This window comes from Lepisosteus platostomus, chromosome 14 (genome assembly GCF_059453375.1).
Source record: "Lepisosteus platostomus isolate fLepPlt1 chromosome 14, fLepPlt1.hap1, whole genome shotgun sequence".
Lineage (NCBI taxonomy): Eukaryota > Metazoa > Chordata > Actinopteri > Semionotiformes > Lepisosteidae > Lepisosteus > Lepisosteus platostomus.
The window spans coordinates 2,830,051-2,855,141 of record NC_142624.1 but is presented as its reverse complement, the minus strand read 5'-3'; the positions used below and the strand labels follow the sequence as shown (position 1 = coordinate 2,855,141).

At 54.0% G+C, this 25,091-nt stretch overlaps 3 protein-coding genes across 6 annotated transcripts; 1 reads left to right on the top strand and 2 right to left on the bottom strand.

Annotated features, from left to right (window-relative positions):
• The first annotated feature begins 1,254 nt into the window (after nt 1–1,254).
• Nucleotides 1,255–21,150, top strand: LOC148648695 (beta-galactoside-binding lectin-like). 4 transcript variants are annotated; one of them, XM_088606525.1, is made up of 5 exons: nt 1,255–1,675; nt 2,841–2,920; nt 3,908–4,085; nt 4,551–4,649; nt 21,019–21,150. In XM_088606525.1, the coding sequence occupies exons 1-5, from the start codon at nt 1,604–1,606 to the stop codon at nt 21,067–21,069; spliced, it is 480 nt and encodes a 159-aa protein (XP_088462651.1). In that variant the 5' UTR covers nt 1,255–1,603; the 3' UTR covers nt 21,070–21,150. The 4 variants fall into 4 exon arrangements, with proteins under 4 accessions (XP_088462651.1, XP_088462648.1, XP_088462650.1 ...); XM_088606522.1 differs by lacking the exon at nt 21,019–21,150 and adding an exon at nt 5,759–6,204; XM_088606524.1 differs by lacking the exon at nt 21,019–21,150 and having other exon boundaries at nt 1,257–1,675; nt 4,551–5,611.
• Nucleotides 6,098–11,413, bottom strand: uts2r4 (urotensin-2 receptor 4). Its single transcript, XM_088606521.1, has one exon. It carries the CDS (start codon nt 9,014–9,016, stop codon nt 7,976–7,978), a length of 1,041 nt encoding a protein of 346 aa, XP_088462647.1. The 5' UTR covers nt 9,017–11,413; the 3' UTR covers nt 6,098–7,975.
• Nucleotides 11,561–24,936, bottom strand: LOC148648694 (arf-GAP with dual PH domain-containing protein 1). Its single transcript, XM_088606520.1, has 11 exons — nt 24,807–24,936; nt 21,075–21,205; nt 19,605–19,696; nt 18,160–18,242; nt 17,509–17,621; nt 16,863–17,009; nt 16,222–16,305; nt 15,703–15,765; nt 14,719–14,790; nt 13,335–13,566; nt 11,561–12,741 (listed from the first exon to the last, which is right to left on the bottom strand). The coding sequence occupies exons 1-11, from the start codon at nt 24,895–24,897 to the stop codon at nt 12,716–12,718; spliced, it is 1,134 nt and encodes a 377-aa protein (XP_088462646.1). The 5' UTR covers nt 24,898–24,936; the 3' UTR covers nt 11,561–12,715.
• Between the last annotated feature and the right edge of the window lie 155 nt (nt 24,937–25,091).

Here is a 25,091-nt window from a genome sequence, read left to right as displayed (position 1 = left end):
AGCACCCCTGACTGGACCAGAGGATGCAATCCCACATCCCTAATGAGCATGAGGTTTTTTTTTATTTATTGCTTGCTTTCTAGTTAACGCGTTTAGAGCAAAAGGGGACCCCTGGGGGGGCTCAGAGACCTTCAGTCAGTATTTTATCATCTTTTAAAAACCACCCAACACCCTTTGACTGTGTGCATGGTGTGCCAGCTGTGACTTATTTTGTACAGTTTATCAAGTATTTATAATCATACTGATCATACACTTCTGGCAGTTCAGGTGTCTCAGCTGGTGGTGGTGGTGGTGGTGGGGTCATCTTTACTGGGTGGAATTTCTTGAAACCACCCTCCCCGCAATAAAGAGTGGGAAATTTCTGATTTCGAGCTTGAAATATAAAAATTCTAAAACTTCTTTGTTTATGCTGTAGCAATTTTGGAGACATACAGTACACCACCCCCAATATGTTCACATTAACACACACATATGCTACCATCAATACGTTGTCTAATTTAAAGGACAGACGACACTATTGAGGCCAGAACATGTTTTAACGTTCCTGCAGACTGGTGGGGTTTTGGAACTGTAGGCTGTGGCCACTGGCAAAACACTGGGAGTTTCCCTGCGACAGGAGTGGGGTACAGGCCTTCCGACAGGGGCTGTGATCTAAGAGGGTCACCTCGGAACACTGTGATGGGGTACCCGCACAACTCTAAGTGCTGTAGAAACAGATCTGAACCAGACCGCACTAACAGTGTGGAAAAGTGTTTATGGCGCCTTGCATTACACTGCCCTGAAGATTTGTGGATCGGAGACCGAGGGGAAGACGGTGCTGCTGCTCTCCTGCACATAACGTGCCGCTTTGCCGGAGAATCAGACGGATATCCCCCCGCACAACACCTCGCTCAGCGAGATCTTCACTCGCAGTGTCTCCGCTGGAGAGCTGAAGCAAGTCCAGAACTGGGCTCTCCGGAGAGCCGCGCGCTATGACGCCACGCCCAAGCAAAGGAATCGCGTTCCTAATTCTCAGAACTGCTTGCAAGGCGTAAGCGAAGCGTCTTGTTGTTGTTTTTTTTTTTACCAAGTCTACGAAACCCACTGACACTGTTTCGAGACGGCTTTGAACGAGCACCGCTGTACTCGTGGAGTTCATTTAACTGAAGTTCGGGAGGGAGGAGAACAACCGCGCTCAATCACCCCCAGCCGTCAGTGATTAGCAATCACTCAATTCCTTCCTCCACCGAACGCTATAAATACCAAATGCGCTATCTCTCTCTCTCTCCCTCCTGCGCGACTTTGCATCCCACCTCCACTCCTGTGGCGACCCCTTGGTTACCTTGAATGGGGGGGTCCTGGCCTCCGCGTCCTATGGGCAGGAGGTCGGCCCTTGGCCAAGCGGCTTAAGCCAAATGTTCGCTCTACAGTAGTTCGTTGCGCTTTGATTTGGGGCGTTGTCATTCGTCGTGAACTCTATTGGTCTGCGTTTCACGGCTGGTCTTGTAGGGACACCCCCTTTTCTGGTTATCGGTAGACGGCAGCGAGGGGGGACGGAGAGCTCTGTCAGGGGTTATCTACGTGCGGGAACTTGGAGAGTCGAAGTGGAAAAACCCGGGGAGACATGTTTCGAGTCGCGGACTGGACCTTCGCGGCTTGTGTTCTGCTCTGCGCGGCCCACCAGCTGCCGGCCCAAGTGAGTTCCGATCGGACACTGTATTTCCACTTCTAGTTCAATAAAAGTCCTAGTTAAAAAGTGCGCGGTGCGGCTTCTTAGGGGGAAAAAAAAGCGTTTTCAATGCAGTGCACGGGGCGCCATTTGCAAATATTAAAAAAAAAAAAACATTCTACGTCTTTTTCTTTCCCCCACAAATTCGAACGCCGCCTCTTAATTGTGTTCGTGTTTTAGAAAGTGCAGTTCAGCACTCCAGCCGTCCTTTGTCTAAATGTTTTATCCAGTCTAGAATAGCAGGGGAGCCTATCCCAGCAAGCAACGGGCACAAGGCAGGGTACACCCCGGGGCAGGATGCCAGTCCATTGCAGGGCACACACAGACACGGCAGGGTCAGTTTTCCCAGAAGCCAATAACCAACCTGTCGGCATGCCTTTGGACTGTGGGAGGGAACCGGATCACCCCGAGGAAACCCACATGAACATTGAGAGAACATGCAGACTCCACACAGATAACACCTCTGGTCTGGTATTGAGCCCAGGGTTTGCAGCACCAATGCGTGTCACTGTGCCACCATACTGCCCTGAGTCAGTGCAGTATTTGTGTGTAACAGCGTCTTTAGTCTCAGTCAGCGCCCCCTGCTGGTCCTCTTCCAGTGGTGGTTTGGCTGGGCTGTGGGCTGTTAGGACTCCAGAAGGCAGAGATGCCACTTTTCCACAGTCTTCTGCTTATGTTCGTTGAAACGAATTGTGTGGAGTTGGTGACACACCCCTGCCAGTAGGGGGTGCTCTTCCTTCTGGACCTGAACTTCCAAACCAATGCCCCACTAGGGGGGGCATTCAGATGAGCTCAGGTCCTGACTCCTTTGGTCATGACAGATCCCCAGGGTGAGTGTATGAGCAGGGGTGTTCGTTCACCCCTGTGTCCAGGCTAAACTCTACCCTGGATTGCAGTTGGTGCCTCGCTGAAGTGCTCGGGTACAACCTAACCTCCCCAAAGCTCCTCCTTCATTCAGCTGGTGAAGCAGCTTCTCTGTCCTGCCCCTGATCTGCGCACTCCTGGGGCTCCTGTGTCTCTCGGGTGGGGCTTTGATGGGGTACTGGAGCGCTCTGTTTTCTCCTGAGTGTGTAAAAGCCCTTTGGGAGCAGGGTTGCCATAAGGAATTATTTTATTTAATTTTTCCGAACAGGAAGTCTTCACTGACAAAGTGCCCTTCAAGAAAGGAGAAACAATGGAGATCAGAGGCTATGTCTATCCAGGGGCTGGCCGGTGAGAGAAATACAAAGGTTGTTTTTTTTGTCCACCAGTACTGAGGCCCAGGTCATGATGGGGAAAACAGTCAGAATTCTGGCACTGGATCGGAAGCCGTCCACCTCAGGGCGTAGGTAAACAGGCTCAGAAAGAGAAAAATGTCAATGCTTATTTTTTTTACAAAAAACTTAAATGATATGTTTGACATGATGTCTTTCAGCTCTTAAAAGGGGTTTATAATTAATCCCAACCCTGAGCCCTGAGTCCAGAAATTCAGGACTGTCCTTCTGTGGGTGTGTCAATCGATGTGGGCGTGTGTGCTCCATTCTCACCCCCGCCTGTGCCTGATCATTGTCAGTTGATCACCTGTTAATAAGAGCCCTTTAGACTGAAGCAAGGCAGTAAGCTCTCAGCTAGCAAATAAGAGACCCTGAAGCTCTGTGCGTGGATGTCGATGGAGATGATGTATGTTAACTGGGGTTTTGATTGAAACCAAGGCCTGAGTCTTATGAAGCAGGACGATCCACCTGCCCTGGTGGTTAAGAGCCCAGACTTTATCCTTAAACATCTGACTAAATCGGGGTGGGACAGATGTACCGAAGCAAACGCATCACGAATGTAACCATGCAAAAGGCAATGGAGAGGGATTATTAGGTTATGTGTTGCGGGCTACCTATAAACAGAGGATGCACTGAACAGAATCGTAGGAATTAACCTGCGAATGGACGCTTTAGGGTTTTGATAAAAATAACAGAACATTGTTAGCATATAACGTGATTGTATGCTGTTACTAACCTTAATAGCTGTTGAAGAGTTCATGAAGGTGTCCAAAGCATACCACACCAAAGAGGTCAGGGCAATGCTGGGGTTTGTGTGTGTGTCCAGTGGGATGCGTTTGGATGTGCCTTGCAGGCCCGTCAGGTTTTTATTTGACTTCAGGGGCGCTCTTCCCTCAATTGCCTCTGATCTTGTCATCTGTCTGTTTTGTCTCTGCTCCCCTGTCAGGTTTGCGATTAATGTGGGGAGCTCGAGTTCGGACTTGGCGCTACATTTCAACCCTCGCTTCTACTATTACACCACGGGAGGACAAAACTCTATCGTGATGAACTCGGCGCGCGGTGGATCGTGGGGGAACGAGCAGCAAGAGTCCCACTTCCCCTTCAAGCGGGGGGAGAAGTTCACGGTGAGGCTGCTGGGAGTGGGAGGGGCTCACGGTGAGGTTGCTGGGAGTGGGAGGGGCTCACGGTGAGGTTGCTGGGAGTGGGAGGGGCTCACGGTGAGGTTGCTGGGAGTGGGTGGGGCTCACGGTGAGGTTGCTGGGAGTGGGTGGGGCTCACGGTGAGGTTGCTGGGAGTGGGCGGGGCTCACGGTGAGGTTGCTGGGAGTGGGCGGGGCTTCAGGGGGAGAAGTTCACGGTGAGGTTGCTGGGAGTGGGAGGGGCTTCAGGGGGAGGTTGCTGGGGGTGGGAGGGGCTTCAGGGGGAGGTTGCCGGGAGTGGGCGGGGCTTCAGGGGGAGGGATTGTTACACTGTGGAATGAATTTCAGTACACTTCATATTTCATCATGAACCCCATCTGAAAAAGCTTAAAGCCACTCCCCACCGAAGGTTCTAATATTGGCGTCTGATCAATTCCTCTTCTCCTTCCAGATGTCCATAACTCACAATGGCAACTCCTTTGGTATAAAGCTGCCTGATGACCGTGTGATAAGTTTCCCAAACCGCCTGGGACGAGACTCTTATGACCATGTGAGCTTCGATGGGGAAATTCGGATCTTCTCTATCAAGGCTGAGGTTGGCGGTGCAGGGCAGGCTTCTTTCTGATTAGAGCTTGCTCTGAACGGCAGTGGTCTTTTCCATCCCTTGTCGTTAATACCCCCCTCCCCTCTACTGCAGTGCAATGTGTTATCAAATTGCTCCACATGCCTTTCCACTCTACTGTCCAAAACTGTTTGACTTAACACTAATGTCACTTTGTACCGTGTCCCTGTGTGACTGGCTCCCTGCAGTGTGTCCCTGTGTGACTGGCTCCCTGCAGTGTGTCCCTGTGTGACTGGCTCCCTGCAGTGTGTTCAGTGTGAGAATCCTCAGTCACTGGGCTGGTTTCTCTGCCCTCCAGCCCCACAGACAGTGAAGGGGCAGGCGCTTGAGGACTGGGTTGCGGGTGTTAACTGTGTGTTTCTCCTGCTGCTCTGCCCTGTGAGGGCTCTTTTCTCAGCGGCTCCAGCGGAGACCTGCCCTGCGGGGGGCAGTTCGCAGAGTGGCACTAAGAGGCCCCGTGCCCGAGCCCAGGAATGTGTCGCCCCCTGGCCACATTCCTCAGGCCCAGCTGGAGCACAGCTCTACCCCCAGGGCTCGGGACAGGATGAGAGAGACGGTGTGGGTCGGCTCGGCAACACCTTCTGCCTTCCTCCTCCCCATCTGTCTCCCTTCTGCTCCTTTTACCTCTTCCTCCTCTCCCATTCTCCCTATCTCTCCCTTCCTCTTCCTCCTCCTCCCAGGGCTCAGTCCGATGTGTGGCTGTGTGCTGGCTTCTCTGTACGGCTCGGGACAGGGGGAGACGGGGTGAGAGGGGGAGAGAGACAGTGTGTGCCGGCTCAGCACCACCTTCTGCCTTCCTTCTCCCCATCTCCGTCTCTCTTCGGCTCCTTTTTCCTCTTCCTCCTCTCCCATTCTCCCCGTCTCTCCCTTCCTCCTCTTCCTTGATCTCTCTTCCTCCTCCTGCCTCTCTTCCTTCTCCTTGGTCTCCCTTCCTCCTCCCCCCATCTTCCTCACTTCTTCCTCCTCCCAGGGCTCAGTCTGATGTGTGGCTGTGTGCTGGCCTCTCTGAGGCCACCCCCCCTGCCCTTCTTCGACAGGCTGCGAGCTGGGAGCCGCGGTCTTCTTGTGCCCCCAGAGAGCTGCTAGGTGAACCCACTGCGTTCCGTAGGCGTTTCCACATGGAGACCCACCCGCCCCAGCTCCTGCTCCGCTCTGTTTGCTTGGCCGTAGCCATGGTACCGGCGCTGGGCGGCTCCAGCACAATTAGAGCCGCTGACTCCAATAAAACCGGAGGGCAGCGCTCTTAAAATTGTCACCCGCTGCCCTCTCCCCACCTCTCCAACTGAGCGGAGGTCCTGGAAGACCACAGGAGAAGGTGGGAGACTCGCGCAAAAGCAGAATGTGTTTTCCCAGAAAGAAATGTTTTCAACTTTGGCTTTTCATGAGCAGTATTCTATATTTTATTGGTACATATTGGATACTTGTATGGATGAGGCTTCACAAAGACATCTTGAAAGAAATAAAGATGTTCTTCCCCCCGCTAGTCCAGTTTCCTGCTGTCTCCCAAAGAAAAAGGCAGTAGACATAAGTAATGTATGAAGAGAAAAACTATAGGTGCATAGGGGAACAGATTAAATACAGTGACACAAGTACAAAGCAATGTAAAATACAAAACCAAAAAAGTCTTTAAGAACAACATTTTCACCAACTGCTTCTTTCCACAGAACAAAGTTCAGAATATGAATCTGCAATAACTTTGCTAGCAGCTGTATCACCCTGCAAGTGGCAGCCCCACTGGAGCTCAGTCATGTGAGCCTGACCAGTGCCTGGAGGGGAGACTCCTGGGAGAGCTGAGGTTTCTGCTGGAAGAGGCGTTAGTGGGACCATTAGGGATCTCCCCACAGATAGCTGGTGGGTGGGGAGCGTACTGGTGCACTGTCTGCCCTCGCAGGTGGGGCTACACATTGGTGGTGGTAGTGGGATTGTATAGGTAGATGGGGAATATATATTCCCCATGAAGATTCCCTGTGACCTGCACAGTGCTTTGATTGAAGTGTCCAGAAAAGCACTATATAGCTGTAAGGAATTATGATGATGGTGGGGCTCAGCCAGCAAAGGGACATCGAGCCGTTCAGCTAAGGTTTTGCTGGTTTGAACCCGGGCTGTGTCATGAGGCCAGGATTCCCTTGAACGGAGGGGCACTGCCTCTGTGATTTTATCATGAAACGGAGGCAGTTAAACCATCAGAGGAGAGAAAAGCAGTAAAGAGTCTCATTAAAGTACAAGGCCATCAGCGGTAGAGCCGGAATGCTATAAGAGCGTTTTCCCGCGGGTCTCCCTAAATGTTTTCATTATACGGTTGGAAATTCATTTGTTCCAATTACCCAAGCTCATCTTTTATGAATTTGAATATAAAGCACCCTGCAAAACTGTGCATGGATGTCTAGTGGAATGTTGTATTGCAAGTTGCAGGGGGAAACGTAGGCCTCCCATCGCACAGCAGGGGCTCCGTTTCAGGTTGTTTGAGACCCAAGCCTGCAAAATCTCGCGAGTACTTCATGTGCTTTTATCTCATTCCTGAGCAGATCTGCAGGGGCAGCACTCTGCGACGCTGCTTATCTGCTGCCTGGTCAGCACAGCAAGCGTGCAGCTCGTAAGAGCTGAAGTGGATCAAAGTGCTGAGCACCCGGAGTGTGTCCGGCGTGGCTCCGTACAGCATTTCAAACGTAACTTCTTGCAAAGTTAGCCATTATGGTTGCCTAGGTAAGAAATGACTTGCTGTCATATGCTGGGGGAATATTTTGAAGAGGTGGCTCCAGTTCTCATAGGTTTTACAGGTATTTGGAACACGTATGTGATTTAACGCCTTATCCTAGTGTTGTCAATGAAGCGATTAAGATGCACAGTGGAATGAGTACCAGCGGACACCACAGACCTCAGAGGAGGGGAGTCCACCAGCCTTGATTTACACAGGGACAGCCTGACTCCGGTCCTTCAAGTCCCCTGTCCAGGTTTTACAGGTCTCTCCAAATCTCCAGCTTCTCCAGGACAAGGCAAGGAGTGAACGTGAGTTCTTGCGAATGAAGTGTCCCGCGAAGTCCGGAAGACCACATTAAAAATCCCACCTAAAAAAAGAGACCCCAAGTCCCAGTTGCTGAGTATGAACGTGACCGGAGCGCAAACCCAGAAGCACACAGCAGAGCCCAGAAGCAGAGCTCGGCACCACTGATACGGGTCGCCAGTTACTTTCTAACGGGGTACTGTGTATTTACCCCCCCCTTCTTGTCCCCGGTCCCAATCCGCTTGTGAAGGGCCTAAGGGTGCCGAAGCGCCACAGCCCCTCCAGGACCGGCTGGGTCCGGCCCAGCTGAGCTGGCGGGCCGGGCCTTCTGGGCCAGGTAGTCCCTGTAGCTCCTGGTCAGGAGGGTGTAGAGCAGGGGGTTGACGCAGCTGTTGCCGTAGGTCAGGCAGGTAAGGGCGAAGTTGACGTAGGTGTGGGTGGCGGGGGACAGGCCCCCCAGGGTGCCAGGGGAGTACAGCTTGGCCAGCTGCCAGGCCCAGAAGGGCAGGAAGCAGGCCCAGTGGGCCAGGACGATGGCGAACACCATGGTGACCACCCTCCTCTTCGGCCCCCTCCGGCCCCCCGCCACCGCCGCCGCCCCCCCGCCCAGCGGCCCCAGCCCGGCTTGCACCGCCCAGTACCTCCAGGCCAGGCCCGCGTACAGCCCGGCGATCATCAGCCCCGGCCCCAGCACGCTGGTGCAGAAGAGGACGGTCAGGTAGGCCCGGAAGGCGGCCGGCGTCCAGGTGGGCGAGCAGATGCGCCGGGGGGGCCCCGCGGGCTCCGGCCGGTCCCTGTGCAGGCGGACCATGAGCATCATGGGCAGGGCGAGCAGGAAGGAGGCCGCCCAGATGGCCAGGGCCGCCAGCCGGCGGGAGGCCGCCGAGGCCCGGCGGGCGCGGAAGGGGCTGGCCACGGCGCGGTAGCGCTCCAGGCTCATGGCGCCCAGCACGAAGACGCTGGCGTGCATGGTGAGCAGGTCCAGGCTGAGCAGCACTCGGCAGCCCGTCTCCCCGAAGAGCCAGTCGCGGGCGAAGTAGGTGCACACCACGAAGGGGATGGTGGAGAGGTACAGGAGGTCGGCCAGCGCCAGGTTGACGACGTAGACGCAGAGCGAGGCGGAGCGGCGCAGCGCGGTGCTGGTCACGGCCAGGGTGTAGGCGTTCCCGGCCACGCCCAGCACCCACGTGGCCAGGAGGGTCGCCCCCAGCAGGGAGGTCACCCAGAGGTGGGCGGGCGCGGTGCCGGTGGCGTTGGCGCTGCGGTTCGGGCTGGGGTCTCCTCTCAGGTCCATGTCTGGGGTTTTGCTTGGGCTGGCTCAATCGCTATTGTAACGCAGCCTGGCCTCGCAGCCCGTGAGCTCTTCCCCGGTATCCCGAACTGACTGTCTCCTTATCCTTCAACACGGCTGCTGCGGAATCTGCACCCGTTTGTGGGTGTGGAGCGCTGGAGACATAAACACAGGAAGGCTTCCAGGTTTACTTTCCTAAAACCCGATCTCAAACGGTGCTAAATTCCGGGAGACCCTTTCAGTGACGGCCCAGCTTAAGCTCCAGTTGTCCGGATCTCTCCCAGTGCTTTGTGTGCGTCTGGGAGACGAGCCGATGGGTTAAAACGCTGGGAAGCAGTCCAGACAGGAGTCATGCTCACAGCGTCTGTGCTGATTTGCCGGAGTGGAAACCTTTAGAATTCGTCTTCCAGGTTCTTAGAATGGTGATCCACTGCGATCAGGAGCCCAATCCATTGTGTTTTGTGTTCCTGGGGAAAAAACACTGAGCTTTCTTCCACCTCCAATATCAAAAGACAAGCGACGCTCCCCCACCTTGAGAGCGGTGCTTTTTACCACTTGGTAAAAAAACTCTGGCTTTGTGCGCAGAGAAAGAGCGTTTCGATGTTCCTGCTTTTCCGAGGAAAATGCAAAGGGATCCCTCACCAGCCTCTCCTCCTGTCCTGTTGACACCCTCTTCACTTTCAGAAGCCCTTCTCTCAGGAGCTGACCTCAGAAAGCCTGTCTTCTGCGTCGCCCTGCACACCTTGAAAGCACATCGATCCAAGGTGAAGGCTCGATGGACAATTCCGATGTCGGAGAGAGATCTCCAGTTTGGATTCCCTCAAAAGCCTTTTGGGACACGCAGGCTCCTTTCAGTTCCGATAGCGATCCGTTCTGCCATTCCAAGACAAAAGTCCTGCGAAAAAAAAAGCAAAAATCCAGTCCTGCCCACCCGCTGTATCTCCAAGGGACAGATCGGTACCCAGTCCTGGGAAAAGAGGAAGAAAGGAACAACTGGAAGTAGGGACTTCACAGGAAATTCCTCTCGTTTTTGCTTTTAATATAACCTACACTGTGGTCGGTAAAAGTTTCGCTGGCCGCCCAGCAGCCTCGTCTCCAGGCTAGAGGGAGCTCAGTTCCCTGTGTCCCGTTTCTGTGCCGTTCCTTTGCCCTGCTGGATCTGTCCTTCCAGGATCAGTATTCCCTCTTGCCCGTTTTGTTTCCAGATGACCATCGTTTTCCAGGCTGCACTCTTTATAGTAAGACGGGAGTCTGGGAGGGGGTGTGTGCATCGGCCCGATCTCTCTCTCTCTCTCTCTCTCTCTCTCTCACAGACCTCTCGACACCCAGGTGCGACGAAGTCTCTTGACAGGGCCCGTGGCCAGATGACAGACTCCAGCTGTTTTACTGTTTCGAGCGCGTCTGTGACCGCGAGGGGGGTCGGCGATGATCTCGATCCGAGCGCGGCGAACCGGCCTGACCTTCCTTCTGTGTGTAAAGTTTAAAGCTCCTTAGCTGAGGTGCTCATTTTTTGTGTGGAGAACAAACAGTCCCGGGACTGTATCCCAGTCACGCCCCACTGGTGCTCTGTCTCATCTAAACTTTGCTGGCAGGACGCTGGTGACCCAAAGTCATTCAAGTTAAGTTAAAGTTAAAATTCCCAGGGGGGAGAGCTGTGGCAGGAGGGGGCAGGGGGAGTGAGGGGGGTGCAGGAGGGGCAGAGTGAGGGGGGGCAGGGGGAGAGACAGGGCAGGAGGGGGAGCAGAGTGGTGCTGAACACCAGCTTGTTTCGTGTTTCTCATTATTTCTTATTATAATTAAGCATTATGAAATGCTATATATATGAATGCATAATTATCAATCGATATAAGATTATTATGAAGTATTCATATCATTAATAGTGAAGAATTATGAATTATTCAGGACAGATCACGAGAAACCCCAGAGACACGAGGGCTTGTGTTGTGTTATTACTGTGATTCTAGACTGCAGTTTGACTTTAGGGTTAGGTGAGGGAGGGTTTACAGGACGCTGTTTTTCAAGGGGGAGCCAGTCAGGAAATGCCGGAGAGCCCTGCTGTAGATATTGCAGCTTCTCTCTGCTCTGGGGGACAAGCGCCCAGGTCAAGAGCCAGCTAGACAGATCTAACGCAGTGGGTATCCACACCTTTCTAAAAGTCTAACAGGTCAAATAACATAATATAATATACTAAGACAATATAACAAAATATGCTGGTTTTTTCCCATGATCCCTCCCTTCCCAGTAGCCTGAGGATTCCCAGAATCCCACTGGGGGATGTCCACTGGGGTCAACGAGAGGCACTTAGCAGCGAGTGGCGCCGGCCAGGTAGCCAAATCAGCCTCTAGAATCAGAACCAAGCTAGGTCTGCCGCTAGAGAGTCTGGCCATTTCTCTTCTACTGTGAAAACGCGAGGCGGCTGCGTTCCTACTCCCCCCTGGAGTTTTTTTCCACCGTGACCAGGCCTCGCAACGCTCACACCGTGATCTACTGCGACAATACCCATCAGCACAACCGACCCGCGTGATGCCGAGAAAAAGCTGGCCGAGCACAGGTGCCACAGTGGAGGTTTATTTATATATACAGATCCGTGTCCTTATTACAAAACCGGTCCGGTACAAAGAAGAGGCGGGCTACCCCATCAGCTTCGAAAGCAACTCCTCAGAGCGCTTGGCGGCAAGGGGAACGCAGCGTGACATTTCGGTAACTGGGCTAGACTGAGCCCCCCCCCCACGAGTGAGGGAGAGAGAGAGGACATACTTGACGTGACTCCCCCAGCGGAGGGAATGGCTGTCCAGACTCCCCCCCCACCCCTGCTCTGCTGTGAGGAATGAGCCAGGGAGCTGCAGCTGGGGTGGCAGGAGGGGTGCAACAGCCATATGGGAAGGGCAGTCCCGGGTGCGAGACTTACATACCCTAAGAAGACATTGAGATTGAGATCTAATCTCCCCTCCCCATACCCCCCTTATAAACTCCACTGATGCAATAACGGTCAAACCAATCGGATTTGTTCTTTGATGACGGCGGGTCTCGGGAGGGAACTTGTCGGACGGTGTGGACTGCAGGAGTTGCGCCGTTGTCCTCCTGTTTTCCGGACGGGAGCTGGACAGACGCTGACCGAGCGGTCACACCCCCTCGGGGGCAGTCGCCCCTTAAGAGCCTCGGTGCACGGTGGGGCCCGCGCCTCTCCAAATTTGGAAGCCCCACTCCCGTCTGGCAGGAGGAAAACGGGGATCAGGGGACGCTTAGTTTAGTTGAAGAAACGCCGTGCATCGTGACTTGGCTCTGTGTTTCCCCCCCGGTCCTGGAAGAACTGATCAGCTTCGCCCCCTTTGCCCCCAGTAATCTGACCCACTGTGTCGCAGGCTGTGGGTGGAGCACTCAAACGCTCTGCTCTTTCTTTGGTCCTGGCCAGCGGTCTGTGTTTCCCCTTGCCCAGTATTACCCGACTGGAGTGTTATGGCGAGGGAGCTACCCTGAGCCTCGGTCGGAGTGCTCACGGCCGTGACGTTAGTAGTGTTTCTGTGGTGCAGAGGTGCACTGGGCTTCTTTCACAAACATGGGTCACCCCCCCCCTCCCCCTCCCCCAACCCCCTCAGCTCTATGCCAGCCCCTGCTCTGTTGGTCAAGTGATCAGACGCCTCCAGTGCGGTGGGGGTGGGGGTGGGGCAGATGGGTGACCTTTCCTGTTTCCGTGGCGATGCATCATTTGTGCTTCAGGTGGGCTTCCACTGCAAGAAGGAGCGACAGATGGGGCAGTGAGATGGACAGGCAGTCACCCGTTTCGACACACACACTTGCTCGCACTTCCTGATCTGCCCATTTCAAATCTCGTTGCCCCCTGGAAAACCGTGAAATCATCAGATGCTAACACATGGATTCACATATTGCCAATCAAGTGACTTGTCAGATGACATCATTTAAAGATTCGCTTTCAGACCGCTTCTTCCAATGAACTGTCACAGGAGAGCTGGAGCCTATCCCAGCAAGCACTGGGCACAAGGCAGGGTACACCCTGGGTGGGAGACCAGTCCATCACAGAGCACACAAACCCAGACACACACTCACAGCAGAGCCAATTCTCCCAGAAGCCAAATAACCTACCAGTGTGTCTTTGGACTGTGGGAGGAACTGGGACTGTGGAGCTCCCAGAGGAAACCCACACGAACACAGAGAGAACATACAAACATCTCACTCTTTATCACTCTCACATAACCTCTCTCTCACTCCATCTCGCCCTCACGTCACCTTCCTCTCACTCTCCACCTCACCCTGACGCCCTGCTCTCACTCTCTGTCTCACTCCGAGGAGGCGGTGTGCTCACTGGAGAACTCCTGGGGTGACATGGGCTTGTCCATGACCTTCTGGAACTGCACCAGCCAGTCCTGCTGCTCCTCCTCCGTCTCGCAGGTGAACAGGAAGTTGCGGTCCGGCGTCAGGATGGTGATGCCGAACTGCCAGGTCCTGTTGTTGTGGGTGCTGCTGGGGAGCCCCGCAATGGCTTTGTACCCCATGTCGCGCTGACCGATGAACACTTCGCCCTTGGCGTAGGCATCCTACAGGCAAGGGTATCAAAGCAGCCAATCAGAGAGCTCCACTCTGGCGGCCACTACAAGCACATGGGCAGAAGCGGCCAATCACAGAGGGGCGTTCCTGGTGCGCCGAACTGGGGTTCTGAGGCGCGGCCCAGCGGACGCAAAGGGAAACTCAGGGCGTCGGAGACTGCGAACTGGAGGCACGCCCTTCCAAACAAAGAGGCATGGGGGGGGGAGATGAATTCAAAATTAGGAAACAAAATGGTGAGTATGAATATACAGAGCTGAAGGAACTGCAGCCTGGACGTTCTGGGTCACGTCTCACTGCAGTGCAATGGCTGTTTGATCTGCTTCACAGGAATAAGAAACACCTGCCTGATACGGTTTCAGGACGTCGATCAGGCAAGTCCAAAACCCAATAACACCCTCCCAAGGTCACCTCTCTCTCTATCTTTAGATCTCTATCTATTCTCTTGTCTTAAGCATAAGCATTGGCACCACTTGCTACTACATAATATTCCCCAGTAATGAAAGCCAACCGTGGTCACTTGGACAAAGCCTCTCACACAACCAGGCCTACGTTTGAGATGTGTGGCCCTTGAGTACAGGGACTTCATGCTGGGCTCAGAGGGTGGGATGAGCTCTACGGATCAAGCTTGGGTCCTGATGTTCACCAGCTACAACCAGGACTTTGCCAGTGCCTCTGTGAGAGACGTCCAGTGACGAAAGGCCCCGACAGCTGGGCGTGTCAGAAGAGCACATTCCAGGTGGGTCTCACTGACTCCCTCCCAGCAAGTACAAGAGTCTTTGGGGAAGGATCAAGTCTTGACAATTAACAATTCAAGCAGTCCTGCAAAAAGGTCACACTGCTCTGGCACATTCTGTACGTCCCTGACGTTTGCTCTTTGAGGGCGACTATCCAGCAGTCTCTCGCTGTAGCTCTCCTTACATTACCAGGATCTTCAGACGTCTGGCAGAGGTTAAACCGACCCGATTAAGAGTTCATTGAGTTAACTGAGCCCTCTTCCTGGCGACTTGCACTGCTGGGGCTCCCTTGAAGAGGCAGTTTTGGAAGGGGGTCTCTGCTCTTGCGTGTGGCGTTCAGGCTGCGTTAGGCCTCTCCCGAGGTGCCCACTGAGCAACTGCTTGACTTTGAAAAATGAGAGCTCCTACCAGGGGGTCTTTAAAGTACATCAGGCGTCTTTGGTCCAGGGTGAACCAGCGCTTCTTGAAGCCTTCGGTTTGCTGTGCGGGGAAGAGGACAGGGATGTCAGCAAAGGCAGGTGAAGGAAGAAGGCGGTGCAGACGTCTCTAAGACGGGGGCAACACAGAGCTGGGATCCCCAAGGGGATCTGAAAGATGGAGGGGTCACAGGGGAGACGGAAGCAAGCAACAACCACAAGGTAGGACACACCCTGGGCAGGACGTCAGTCCATCACAGGGCACACACACCCAGACGCACACTCCCAACAGGTCCAGTTTTCCCAGTAGCCAGATAACCCACAAGCATGTCTCTGGACTGTGGGAGGAAACTGGAGCACCTGGAGGAAACCCACACCAACACAGGGGGAACATGCAAACTCCACACAGACAGCACCCAGAGTCCAGAACTGAACCCAGTGCAACAGTGCTGTAAGGGTGCAATGCTAAATGCTGCACCACCATGCATGCGTGGTCTGTCTTATGAAAGACAGACCACTTAGAACTGCTGGCCGTGCTATGATTATGGCAGCAAGTGTGCAGGCACTGTCACAAGCTGCTTCCTGTACTGCTGCGGAAAAGTCTGCTCAGATGGAGGAAAGATTTTAAACAAATACAAATGACTCCACACACAATGTATTTCTTCATTACCCACCAGAGGGCGCTATGTGTCCGTACAGCATTGCTGTAGCTGGTAGGGTTTTGAAGGATTTCCGAGTTCAGCATGTATTTAGCTGCACATCTTGCGTCACATTTAAGTGATGTGTGCTGTTCCTGTAGGCTTTCTAAGAGAAGGGTATTCAGCCCCCCCAGAACAGAAATAGCACAATGATGAAAGCATAAATACACTGAGGTCTGGATTAAATAGGTGGATTAAATAAATGTTAATTAACACAGCACTTTGCTTAAAGTGGTTTTAAAGGGCTTGACATGATCAGAATCAATCGCTGAACCCACCCGCGGCCCGGTCTTCTCCATGTAGCCCTCCTTCAGGAAGTTTCTCGTCAACTTGGGTATGAGCTGAGAGACACAAGAGGCACGTGGTCACTGGGAGAGAGGGAACCGGAGGGGAACTGAGAGAGGAAGAGAGAATCGGCGCTGGGGGGGTAAAGTTCACATGAGAGGTGGGTCCTGACCCTGTGTGGCTGAGTCAGAGGAATTCATGCATTCAGAGCTGTGAGCCCAGCGTGCACTGGGGCACCGAGACACTGACTGAGAGGGAGCAGGAGGGAGAGAGAGAGCGAACAGCTGGAGTTTCTCTGGGCTTTCTAACGGAGCTGCAGTTAACTGCAGGGTTTGATCGGTGCTGGACAAAAGCCCCGAGGTGGAGAGACGGAGAGGGAGAGGGACGGGCTTGTAAGAGTCCAAGGAGCCAGCCCGCGAGGGAAAGGAAAAGATGGGATACCACTGGAAGTCACGGATCCCGAGGGGTTTGAAGATGGACCAGGAGACTAAGAGCCGCGAAGCCGAACTTACTTCAGTGTCGGTGGCTCCTGGGAAGGCGACTTGCAGGTTATGGAACTGCGTGGCCCGAATAGCGTTGAGCCAGTCCACTATTGTCTGGAGGAGACAGGAAGACAAGGTCCCAGTCACTGATTAACAGCCCTGCTCTGGGCCTCCCTGTGACCCCTGTTCATCAGGTCACAGGTGTGTCATCGCACAATCAACCCCAACCAAGCTAATTCCCTGGATGTTTTTTTTTTTGAGACACAGTGGGAGGAGATCCGGCTGAAGTGCATTTAAAACTGAGAACAGGAGGTTCTTCTTTATACAAAGGGTGGTGGGGGCGTGGAGCAAGCTACCTACACGCTGTTGAAGCCAGTACCCTTGCTTCCTTCCAGGAAGATATGACGCTAGGTAATGTCAAATGGCCTCCTGTCATGTGTGAGCTGCTTTGGATAAAAGCATCTGCCCTGTAAATACAGGTTTAAAACATGTAGCTGTTCTCATGTGTTTCTGGTGCTTTTGCCCAGATGCAGGAGATCCCCATCTCAGCAGGAGATATCTGTCTATGTGACACTACTGTGCTGCGTTGGGCTGTCCTCTTCAACTCCGCAGCCTGAGCTGCCTGGAACTGGCCCTCCTGTGTCTCAGTATGAGCTTTGTGCAGACGGTACCTTGCCGTTCTCGTGGTAGACGAAGATGTTGCGGGTGCTGTAGTCCTTCAGGAAGGTGATCTGCAGCCCGTTGGGGTTCCCGATCTTGATGGGCTGGAAGGTGGCGTTGATGGTGTCCACTCTGATTATGGCTTTGGGCTCTTTTGCCTATGGGAAGGGGGGCAGATGTGCAAGATGTTAGTCCCTGGTTGCCACCCCATCCTGTTCTGCAACTGGCTCCGATTGGCTATGCTGATCTGGGACTGGCTCCGATTGGCTATGCTGATCTGGGACTGGCTCCGATTGGCATGCTGATCTGGGATTGGTTCTTATTGGTTCTCCTGATCTGGGATTGGCTCCAAATAGCTATTTGTCACTGGGCTGACATCAACATCAGCTAATCATTGTTTGGGCTACAGGAACTGATGGCTTCTGGCTAAGAATACACAATACAATACACTCTACAAAACACAGCCCCTGTGTATGGTATGCATCTGGTGTACAGACTCCTACTGCAGCCCCTGTGGGCTCATGGCCCAGGTTAGTCTACGAATTTCACATTCAGCCTTGCCTAACCTTGTAGCCTACTTCTGCCCCATCCTGCCTCGTCCACTGGGCCCGGTCCAGCAAACCCCTCCCTGTCCACTCCGGTCCCGACCCGACTCACATCATACTTGGTGTAGTACTTCAGGACGCCCTCCCTCTCGATCAGGACGAACTTCCGGCTGAGGAACTGGCCGTTGTCTCTGCCGCGCTTCATCAGCATCTCCTCCTTGACCTCTGGCGGGCAACCAGACATAATTCCACACGGCCCTGAGCGTCAGGTTACAACTCAACCTCCAGGCACAGGAAAATAGAGCAGGAGAGAACGGGATCGTGGGCGAATCGTACCCCGGTGGCCAGTGAGAGCTCACAGCCAGAGCGCTCAAGGACATCCCAGATTTGTCTCAATCTCGGCTTTCACCAGGAACCCTGCTAACCCCTGTCATCGTCCCTGGATACACACCCCCCTTTGCTAAAGAGACCACATTCCACTGCTGCCCAGTCTGCAGCTCCCAGCTGGCACCCCACTGGAGCTCAGCAGGTGTGAGCCTGGCCAGTACCTGGAGGGGAGACTCCTGGGAAAGCTGAGATGTCAGTGGGGCCAGTAGGGGGCGCTCACCCTACGGTCTGTGTAGGTCCTAATGCCCCACTATAGCAATGGGGACACTATCCTGTAATTTTGTTCCATGCAGTAAAGTGGAAGACAATCAGGTCCAGGGCTGAACAGGACGGATGAGGACCGGGTGCACTGACCGGCGGGGACAGCAGACCCTACCTTCCTCATAAGGCAGCGGCTTCCCGGGTTCGGTGAACTCCTTCCTCTCGTATTTGGCTCGGATCCACTGCTCTCGGAGAACCCTGTGCAGAGATGTGTGTTAAGATATGACCCTGCACAGTCAGGGCTTGGCCAGGTAGCGTACGGTCAAGTTCTGGACCTCAGGGGAGAGACAAGCACTTGCAGGCCGCTGATCCAACAGTAAGGGGGCTCTATTGCTCCCTCCCCCATAATACTACGCATGCCAGGTGAGGGGAGGCACACCTCATTCCCCGTCAAGGGGTGCGCCCTCTGGTGGTTTACTACATTACAGCCTCGAAGGGACAGAAGTGATGAACCGCCAGGAGGTGTTCAAAAACCTGAACCGGAGTTTTACCAAGGCCGGGGGGTGAGTTTGCACCCCTGTTCTTTTGAACCGTCCTGGTGAGGAGGGCCTTTCTTGGCTCAGTCTGATCTGCACGTCGGCTGTGGGAGGAATGCAGAACAATTTATCGTCCCGTCAGCCTTTTGCTTCCTCCTCTGCAGTTTCCAGTTATGTAGGAGGAATGGTGTGCGTGTGGGGAGGGGGGAACGCTCAGTATCTGTTCAGAGTGTCATCTTTCTTCCTTGCTGCTTGTCCTGCTAGCTCGAACGCTCGCAGTGATCTCAGGTATGTGATGACAGGTATGCGGTAGAGTACCTAGGTCCTATCCCACCTCAGGAGTGTCCCGGGGCTCTGGGAACTTCCCCGAGGCATTCCAGGATAAATAATGGCTCCAGTTCCTGGAAAACCCCGTGAGTGCAGGATGCCATGAATATTGAAGGCTGGGGGGGGGAAGGAAATGAACGTCGCACAGCTCTCTGAAGGTCACCAGATCTCTGAAGACCTCAATGAGCGGGGAAGCACCCAGGTCTTGCGCTACTGACTGTGAACATCTGTCAAGAAGATCTAGGGAAAAGATCTCCCCCTTCCCTGACCTCTGTCCCATAGGATCTCCCTCCCAGGAAGGTATGTTGGACACTGAGCATAGCGCTGAGTTTCAGAACAGGCGTGTGTGACTGTCGCCTGGCGGGGTTTGTTCCATTGAATTTGTAACCAACTAAATAACAGGATTAATTTGACTGTTTTCACGTTTGAAACCTGTTGGGAGGTGGCAGCCTTTCATTTCCCTGTCGCATTCCCGAATTCCAATCAAATCCCGAGCTCTTGAGCCGGAAAGCGTACTTGCGAAAGATCCCATCCGGCCCGCCTCCCAGTTCGGCTTCCAACGAAGCCACGACTCCCAGCTGCAGGGAAACCCAGCAGGCGTGCGGGCCTGCAGGACCGGCTCTGGGAAGGCCCTGGTGTCGGATGTGCCGGCGGGCACGTGGTCTGTGCCGGATGAGTCACACGGTTGTGGTGTGGTTCTCTCTGGTGCACCACAGGCATGCCTCCCCACCCCCCACACAAACCCCACATCACTCACTGGCAGTCCCGGTGCGTAGGCTTGTAATAATAGACAGGGACCGCGGCCTCGTACTTGGCCTTCGCCGCAGTGTTGCCGTGCTCTGCCAGGAACTGGAAAGAGAGAAGCCGGGCGGGACAGTGAGAGGGACCTCAGGACCTCAGAACAAAAGACTGCAGCCCCGGGGAGACCGCTGACGTTTCGTCCCATCTTTCTCCCTAATTGAACCGACAGTCTTAACGAGCTGCTCTGTAAAAAAAATTGTAGGTCACCTACATGGGGGGGGTGGCTTGTTCCAGACACCCACCACTCTTTGTGCGATGTGTACTTCCTATTCCTAAATGTGCAACGCCTTGACTTCCATTTTGGTCGCCTGATCCTTGCTGATCGTTAAGCGATCCAGTGGATTAGCTGTGTCTGGGCTTTTCAGGAGATCAACCAAGCCTGATATATAAATATGCTGTTTGGGTCTGGTGTGGTGTGGAGCTGGTGAAGATTTGTGACTGTACCCCAGTCCTGACATTGCATGGTTGATGTGTCTGCAGGTTTTTCAGCTCCTAAACTCTTTAAGTCTTTCAAAATCTTAAATTGTTTAAAAACATTAACAAACTGGTCTAGATCATTTGTCGAGGTGAAGTTAAAACCCGGAGAAGCACCTAGACCTGGACCAGGAATAGAAACCCTGTTTTGAGGGTGACTTCCCCTTCCAATCCCAAAACTCTGTCCCAGATTTTGATTTCCACCAGAAAGCCTTTCAATTTATATATCAGACTGCAATAAGACTAGCACTCGCAGGAGGTGGACAAAGAAAGAGACAACTTTTCCTTTAGTAGGCACCATAAAACAAAACAACGTCAGGCTAGTTTCTAAGTAGAAATTGCTTTGTGGTGTTGGTGACTGTGAAACACGCCCTGCACAAGCCTGGTTATTATCAATTTGTTATCAGTGTGCACAGAGGGTGTAAGTTCCTCATACTGCCAGGCACAGCCTTTGTTAGACCGATCCAAAAAGGTATATATTGTCCCGTGCAAACAAAGGCAGGTCATGCAAATTCCGCAAAAAGGACGTGACAGACTCAAACCCGGGTCCCACGGGCTGTGATGCAGCAACACTACCTCAACAGTCGTTCTTTTTAGACAAGACTGCTTCAGAAGAGGTTGTAATTAGGCACAGACACACACCCACATCAGGGCAGGCATTTCCCAGAGGCCAATTAATCTACCCAGCATGCCTTGGGACTGTGCGAGGAAACCAGACCGTCTGGAGGAAACATACATGAACACAGGGGGAGAACATGCAAACTCCACACAGACAGTAGCACCCCAGGAACCAAACCCAGGGCCACAGAGCTGTAAATCAGCAATGCTGACCACTGTTCCACCATGCTGCTCAAAGTCTATATAGCTCGAACAATATAGCTCCTTTGTCCATGAAGGTCAACAGACTGGATCTGATTCCTGAGGACCATCGGGAACAGAGACTCTGACTCACCTGGACCTCCAGATCCTCCCAGGATGACAGCCTGAGGGACTTCACCTTGCTGATACTGGGAATGTTCCTGTGGATCCCGGAGCACTCCAGGCAGATGAAGGTGCCCAGGGAACAGGAGCCCCATGACGGGTCTGTGGGCGGAGCAGAAGTGAAGAGGGGGAGGAGGTCTGGTGGGAAAGCAATTCTCGAACCCGCGAACCGCATCGGTTGTTTTGAACTGGCATCTGTCCAGCACTCAAAGCACTGAGTAAATACAATCCGCTTTAGAGCAACCTCGCTCCTGTTGCATGGCAATTTGCTCCAGTCCAGGTTTTGCCAAGTCAAGCCTCTTGAATATTAGCCAGCAGGAGTGCGTCTGTGTGTTTTTAATGAATTTAAAATCTGTATTTCGGCTCTCAGTTCCAAACCCCAGCGACTGCATGCAAGAGAGAGTGAGGAGATGTAGGCAGACTCCCAGCGTGGCTTGTTCCATACTCCTACAGCCCTTTGTGTGAAGAAAGCATCCCCCCTCTAGTGTCCAACTGTGGTCTTTGACTGAAAGTAAGTACACACACAGTGTCACGCTAGTCTGGTTTAAAGCAGTGATCAGGGCTGTACTCCAGTACAGTGCATTGTGCCCCATGATGGCCAGGTTAAAACCACTCTGTGCTGGTGTTCAGGGCTGGAGCTGAACTCCAGTACAGCTGGCAGTAAGCAGTTGTCAGTGTGGGGTGCAGTGGCTGTTGCTGTAAAAGCCAGGGACAGAAGACGATTGCCTGGTTACGCTGACTTGCAATATACAAATAACCACCCCACACGGAGAGCCTGTGAGCTCTGTGGTTTCGGTGGTTTTAAAGAGCCTTTCATTGTATCACATTGTTCTCATGTGTACTCTCAGGCTGGGGGCTGCTATATATATATAGAGAGTATACAAACATCCTGTCCATGTGCATATCAGCCCTAGGCAGGATCTTCATTCTCTGCGTTTGCAGAAGTCTTAAACAGTTTATTCTGAGGGTTGCTAATTTAAACCAGGCCGATGGCGTCATTTCTGCCTCTCACAGTACTTACAGAAAAAGAAAGGTACAAGTAAGCGTCTCATGTCTTTTATCTGTAAGCGTGTGTAGAGACCCATCTATCTGCACCACCAAAACCCGGAATGGGGGACGAGCATCTGCATCAGGCCCTGCTTTAGGCCGTGTCGTGTCGCACGCTCTGTTAGGACCCATCCTGCTTTGCGTTTGCTGCGACGTCACCGGCTGCTCATTCCGTAAATGATGCAGGGTCATGAGAAGATGAGTAACTGTAACTGTAACTTTCATTCTCATCTGGTGTCGCTCATCTGCAAAGCCGAGAGATCTCGCTCCATCTCTCCAACACCCTCTCTGTCTCTTATGAACGCTTCCGAACGAGAGGAGCCCAATCAGCCTACCTGCCATATTTGGTGGTTAATAGCTAATTAATCCCCCGGATCTCACCCAGCTGTTTCTTGAGCTAAGGCAAGGGTATCGGCTTCAACAACACGGCTGGGTGGCTGGTTCCACACTCCCACAACTCTTTGAGTAAAGAAGTGCCTCCTGATCAGACAGATCAAATTCCCATGATCCCTTATCTATCCTTTCTATCATCCCTCTGTCACCCTAGCAACGCCTCGTCGCCGCCTTGTTCCACTCCTACAGTTCCACTCCTCTGGAGCGAGCTGCCGAAGACACCCCACTCGGGACAGGAGACACGCCCTTACCTAAAGGGTGGTGGGGGCGTGGAACAGGCTGCCCAGCCGTGTTGTCAAAGCAGAGACCCTGGTTTCTCCCCCAGTCCCTTCATCTTTCTTTGCCCGTATCCCTGTCCTGTCGCCTCTCTCCTCCTCCCTTGTGCTCTTCCCCTTTTCGGTCTCTCTCCTTCCCTTTTCCTGCCTTCCCCCTTCTCTCTGCCTCCCCCACCTTCGCTCTGGGAAACCCTGTCTGCAGAAGGGCCAGAGAGCTGTGGGAAACTCTTTGCCTGAAGCCCCGGAGGCAGATGTGCCTGTAACTGTCTTATCAGCACGTGGAAAATAGGAGAAGTGTGTTCTGCTGGCACTTTCATTTTCGTGGATTTTTAGCTGATCGCAGCAAAACCGCCCTCCCTTCTCCTGTCTCGCTGCACAGGGGACAGGCCTCTGTTGTGTCCCCGCGCCCCCCCCCCACCCTCCTGCGACGGGCAAGGTGCCAGGGGGCCTGGGTTTCAGCACGGAGCACCCAACGGAGCCTACACAGACACACCCTTAACTGGGCCTCGAGCAAGACAGCAGTCCGATCCGTGTCAGGGTTTGCATGTGGCGGTGTCCCCTGACCAGCACTGGGGGGCCCCCGTTATAATAATACTGCCTGGCTTTTCGCCTTCATTGCCGTGAGGTGTAAAACCCGGAACGGATCACACGGCTCTGCGGCGGGAGTCCCATCTGTTCCCCGCCGGGTGCAGAGGCGGGGAAAACCAGACTGCTCCGGCATGGCTCCTGCGTTCTGCTGCACGAAAAACGCCTTCACCTTCTTTCCTTAATATAACAAAGTCCACCGGCCTGGTGCTTCAGCACACACACACACGCGCGCGATCGTCTGATTTCAACATCCTTGACGTCACACGTACTGTAGGCCAGCCCGGCCGGACACAGCCTGCACCGTCCTCAAAGGCGCGGGCGCAGACACAGCGAGCTCAGCGGAACCGACGAGGGAAAAGTGACCCAGCAGTTGTCTCTTAAATTGTCAGCCTGTTGCACTATAGCTCGACGGCAGATACTTGCTGACAAATCACTCGGGCCCCGGCTTGAGAACACGCCATCAGGCGGCTCGCCCCTGTACTAAACGCGGGGTTTGGCGTGAGCGGAGTTCGGCACCCCAATCCCTGCGTCACGACGTTTTTTTTTTAAAAAGAAAAACCCAACAAGGCGCTTGTGCACCAGCGCTGCTGGGGTCCTCAGCCGGGGGGAGACGCCTGGACTCCGTGACCCGGCCGGGAGCCAGCAGGACTGACTGGGGCTCGGTTCGGGGACGATTCCGTGGGCTCGCCGCGCAAATAAACGACGAAAACATCCACGGCGACACCTCGCCGGCCGCGGGACGGGAGCAGCGGGCTGTGTTCGCGGAGTGAATGTACCGTGTCGCTCCCGTGTCCCGGAGGGCTACATGGAAGCGGTTAGCCCAGCCCGGTAGCGAGCATCCCAGGTGTGGCCCCGCCGAAAACGGGCGCCGCGGGACTGGGGCACCTGCGCCCTGCATCAGCCTCAGAGCGGCGCTGCGGGACCGCTCGTAGAGACGGACCTCGGGCGGCGTGAGCCGGGAGATCCATCCTGACACACGAGCGCGCGTCCCCGCCGTGCTCCAGTGCTGTCTGGACGGCCGTGAGGAGCAGTTTCAATAATAATAATAATAATAATAATCGCTGAAACCCGTCACAGTCGTGTGATATTGAGGGGCTGGGTGTGACATTCTGTGTCAGGCGCCACAGTCCTCATGAGCTCCAGATCCTGACTTTTATGGATTTTGGCTTTTGCCCCGGACACTAAGGAGGCCGGTGACGTTCGCTCCTGACCCCCGACGGCCGCAGCCCATCGGGATTCGGATCAGAACCGACAGTGCGTCTCGAGCTGGGGACCGCGACCGCTGACGGTTCGGGGCGGCGGCGGCGGGGCCCGGGTGGGCGATCACCGACGCGCGGGGCACGAGTGTGCTCGTCGGCTGGGGAGGGGGGGGGTCGGGAGATCACCTGCACGGCGCTTACCTGGAGCCCCGCAGTCGGCGCACGCGGAGTTGCCCGGCTTCAGCAGGACCTCTCTCAGGGCGCGAGCCGCCCTCTCGTTCGCCACGGCCATGCTGTCTCGCGCTGGCAACAACCCACCCCCCCCACTCCTCTCCCCACGCTCCTCCTCCTCCCGCGCCGGCGAAGACGGTCGATTGGTATTTTTTCGGGATCAAATCCTGCTTCCAGGTGCGGCTCCGGTGCCCCTTCTTCCTTTCTGACCCCTTAAAATTCCCCCCTTCAAAAAAAAAAAAAGCGAACAAAGGA

Bases quoted from the DNA above. Each gene is read 5' to 3' on its own strand.
- LOC148648695 (XM_088606522.1), top strand. From the start codon at position 1,604: ATGTTTCGAGTCGCGGACTGGACCTTCGCGGCTTGTGTTCTGCTCTGC. The intron at 4,086-4,550 runs GTGAGGCTGCTG...TTCTCCTTCCAG, and splicing joins AGCGGGGGGAGAAGTTCACG to ATGTCCATAACTCACAATGG. The intron at 4,650-5,758 runs GTGAGCTTCGAT...CTTCTTCGACAG, and splicing joins GACGAGACTCTTATGACCAT to GCTGCGAGCTGGGAGCCGCG.
- uts2r4 (XM_088606521.1), bottom strand. From the start codon at position 9,016: ATGGACCTGAGAGGAGACCCCAGCCCGAACCGCAGCGCCAACGCCACC.
- LOC148648694 (XM_088606520.1), bottom strand. From the start codon at position 24,897: ATGGCCGTGGCGAACGAGAGGGCGGCTCGCGCCCTGAGAGAGGTCCTG. The intron at 16,306-16,862 runs GTACCGTCTGCA...TGTCTCCTCCAG, and splicing joins TCTACCACGAGAACGGCAAG to ACAATAGTGGACTGGCTCAA. The intron at 14,791-15,702 runs GTGGGTTCAGCG...TTCCCCGCACAG, and splicing joins TGGAGAAGACCGGGCCGCGG to CAAACCGAAGGCTTCAAGAA.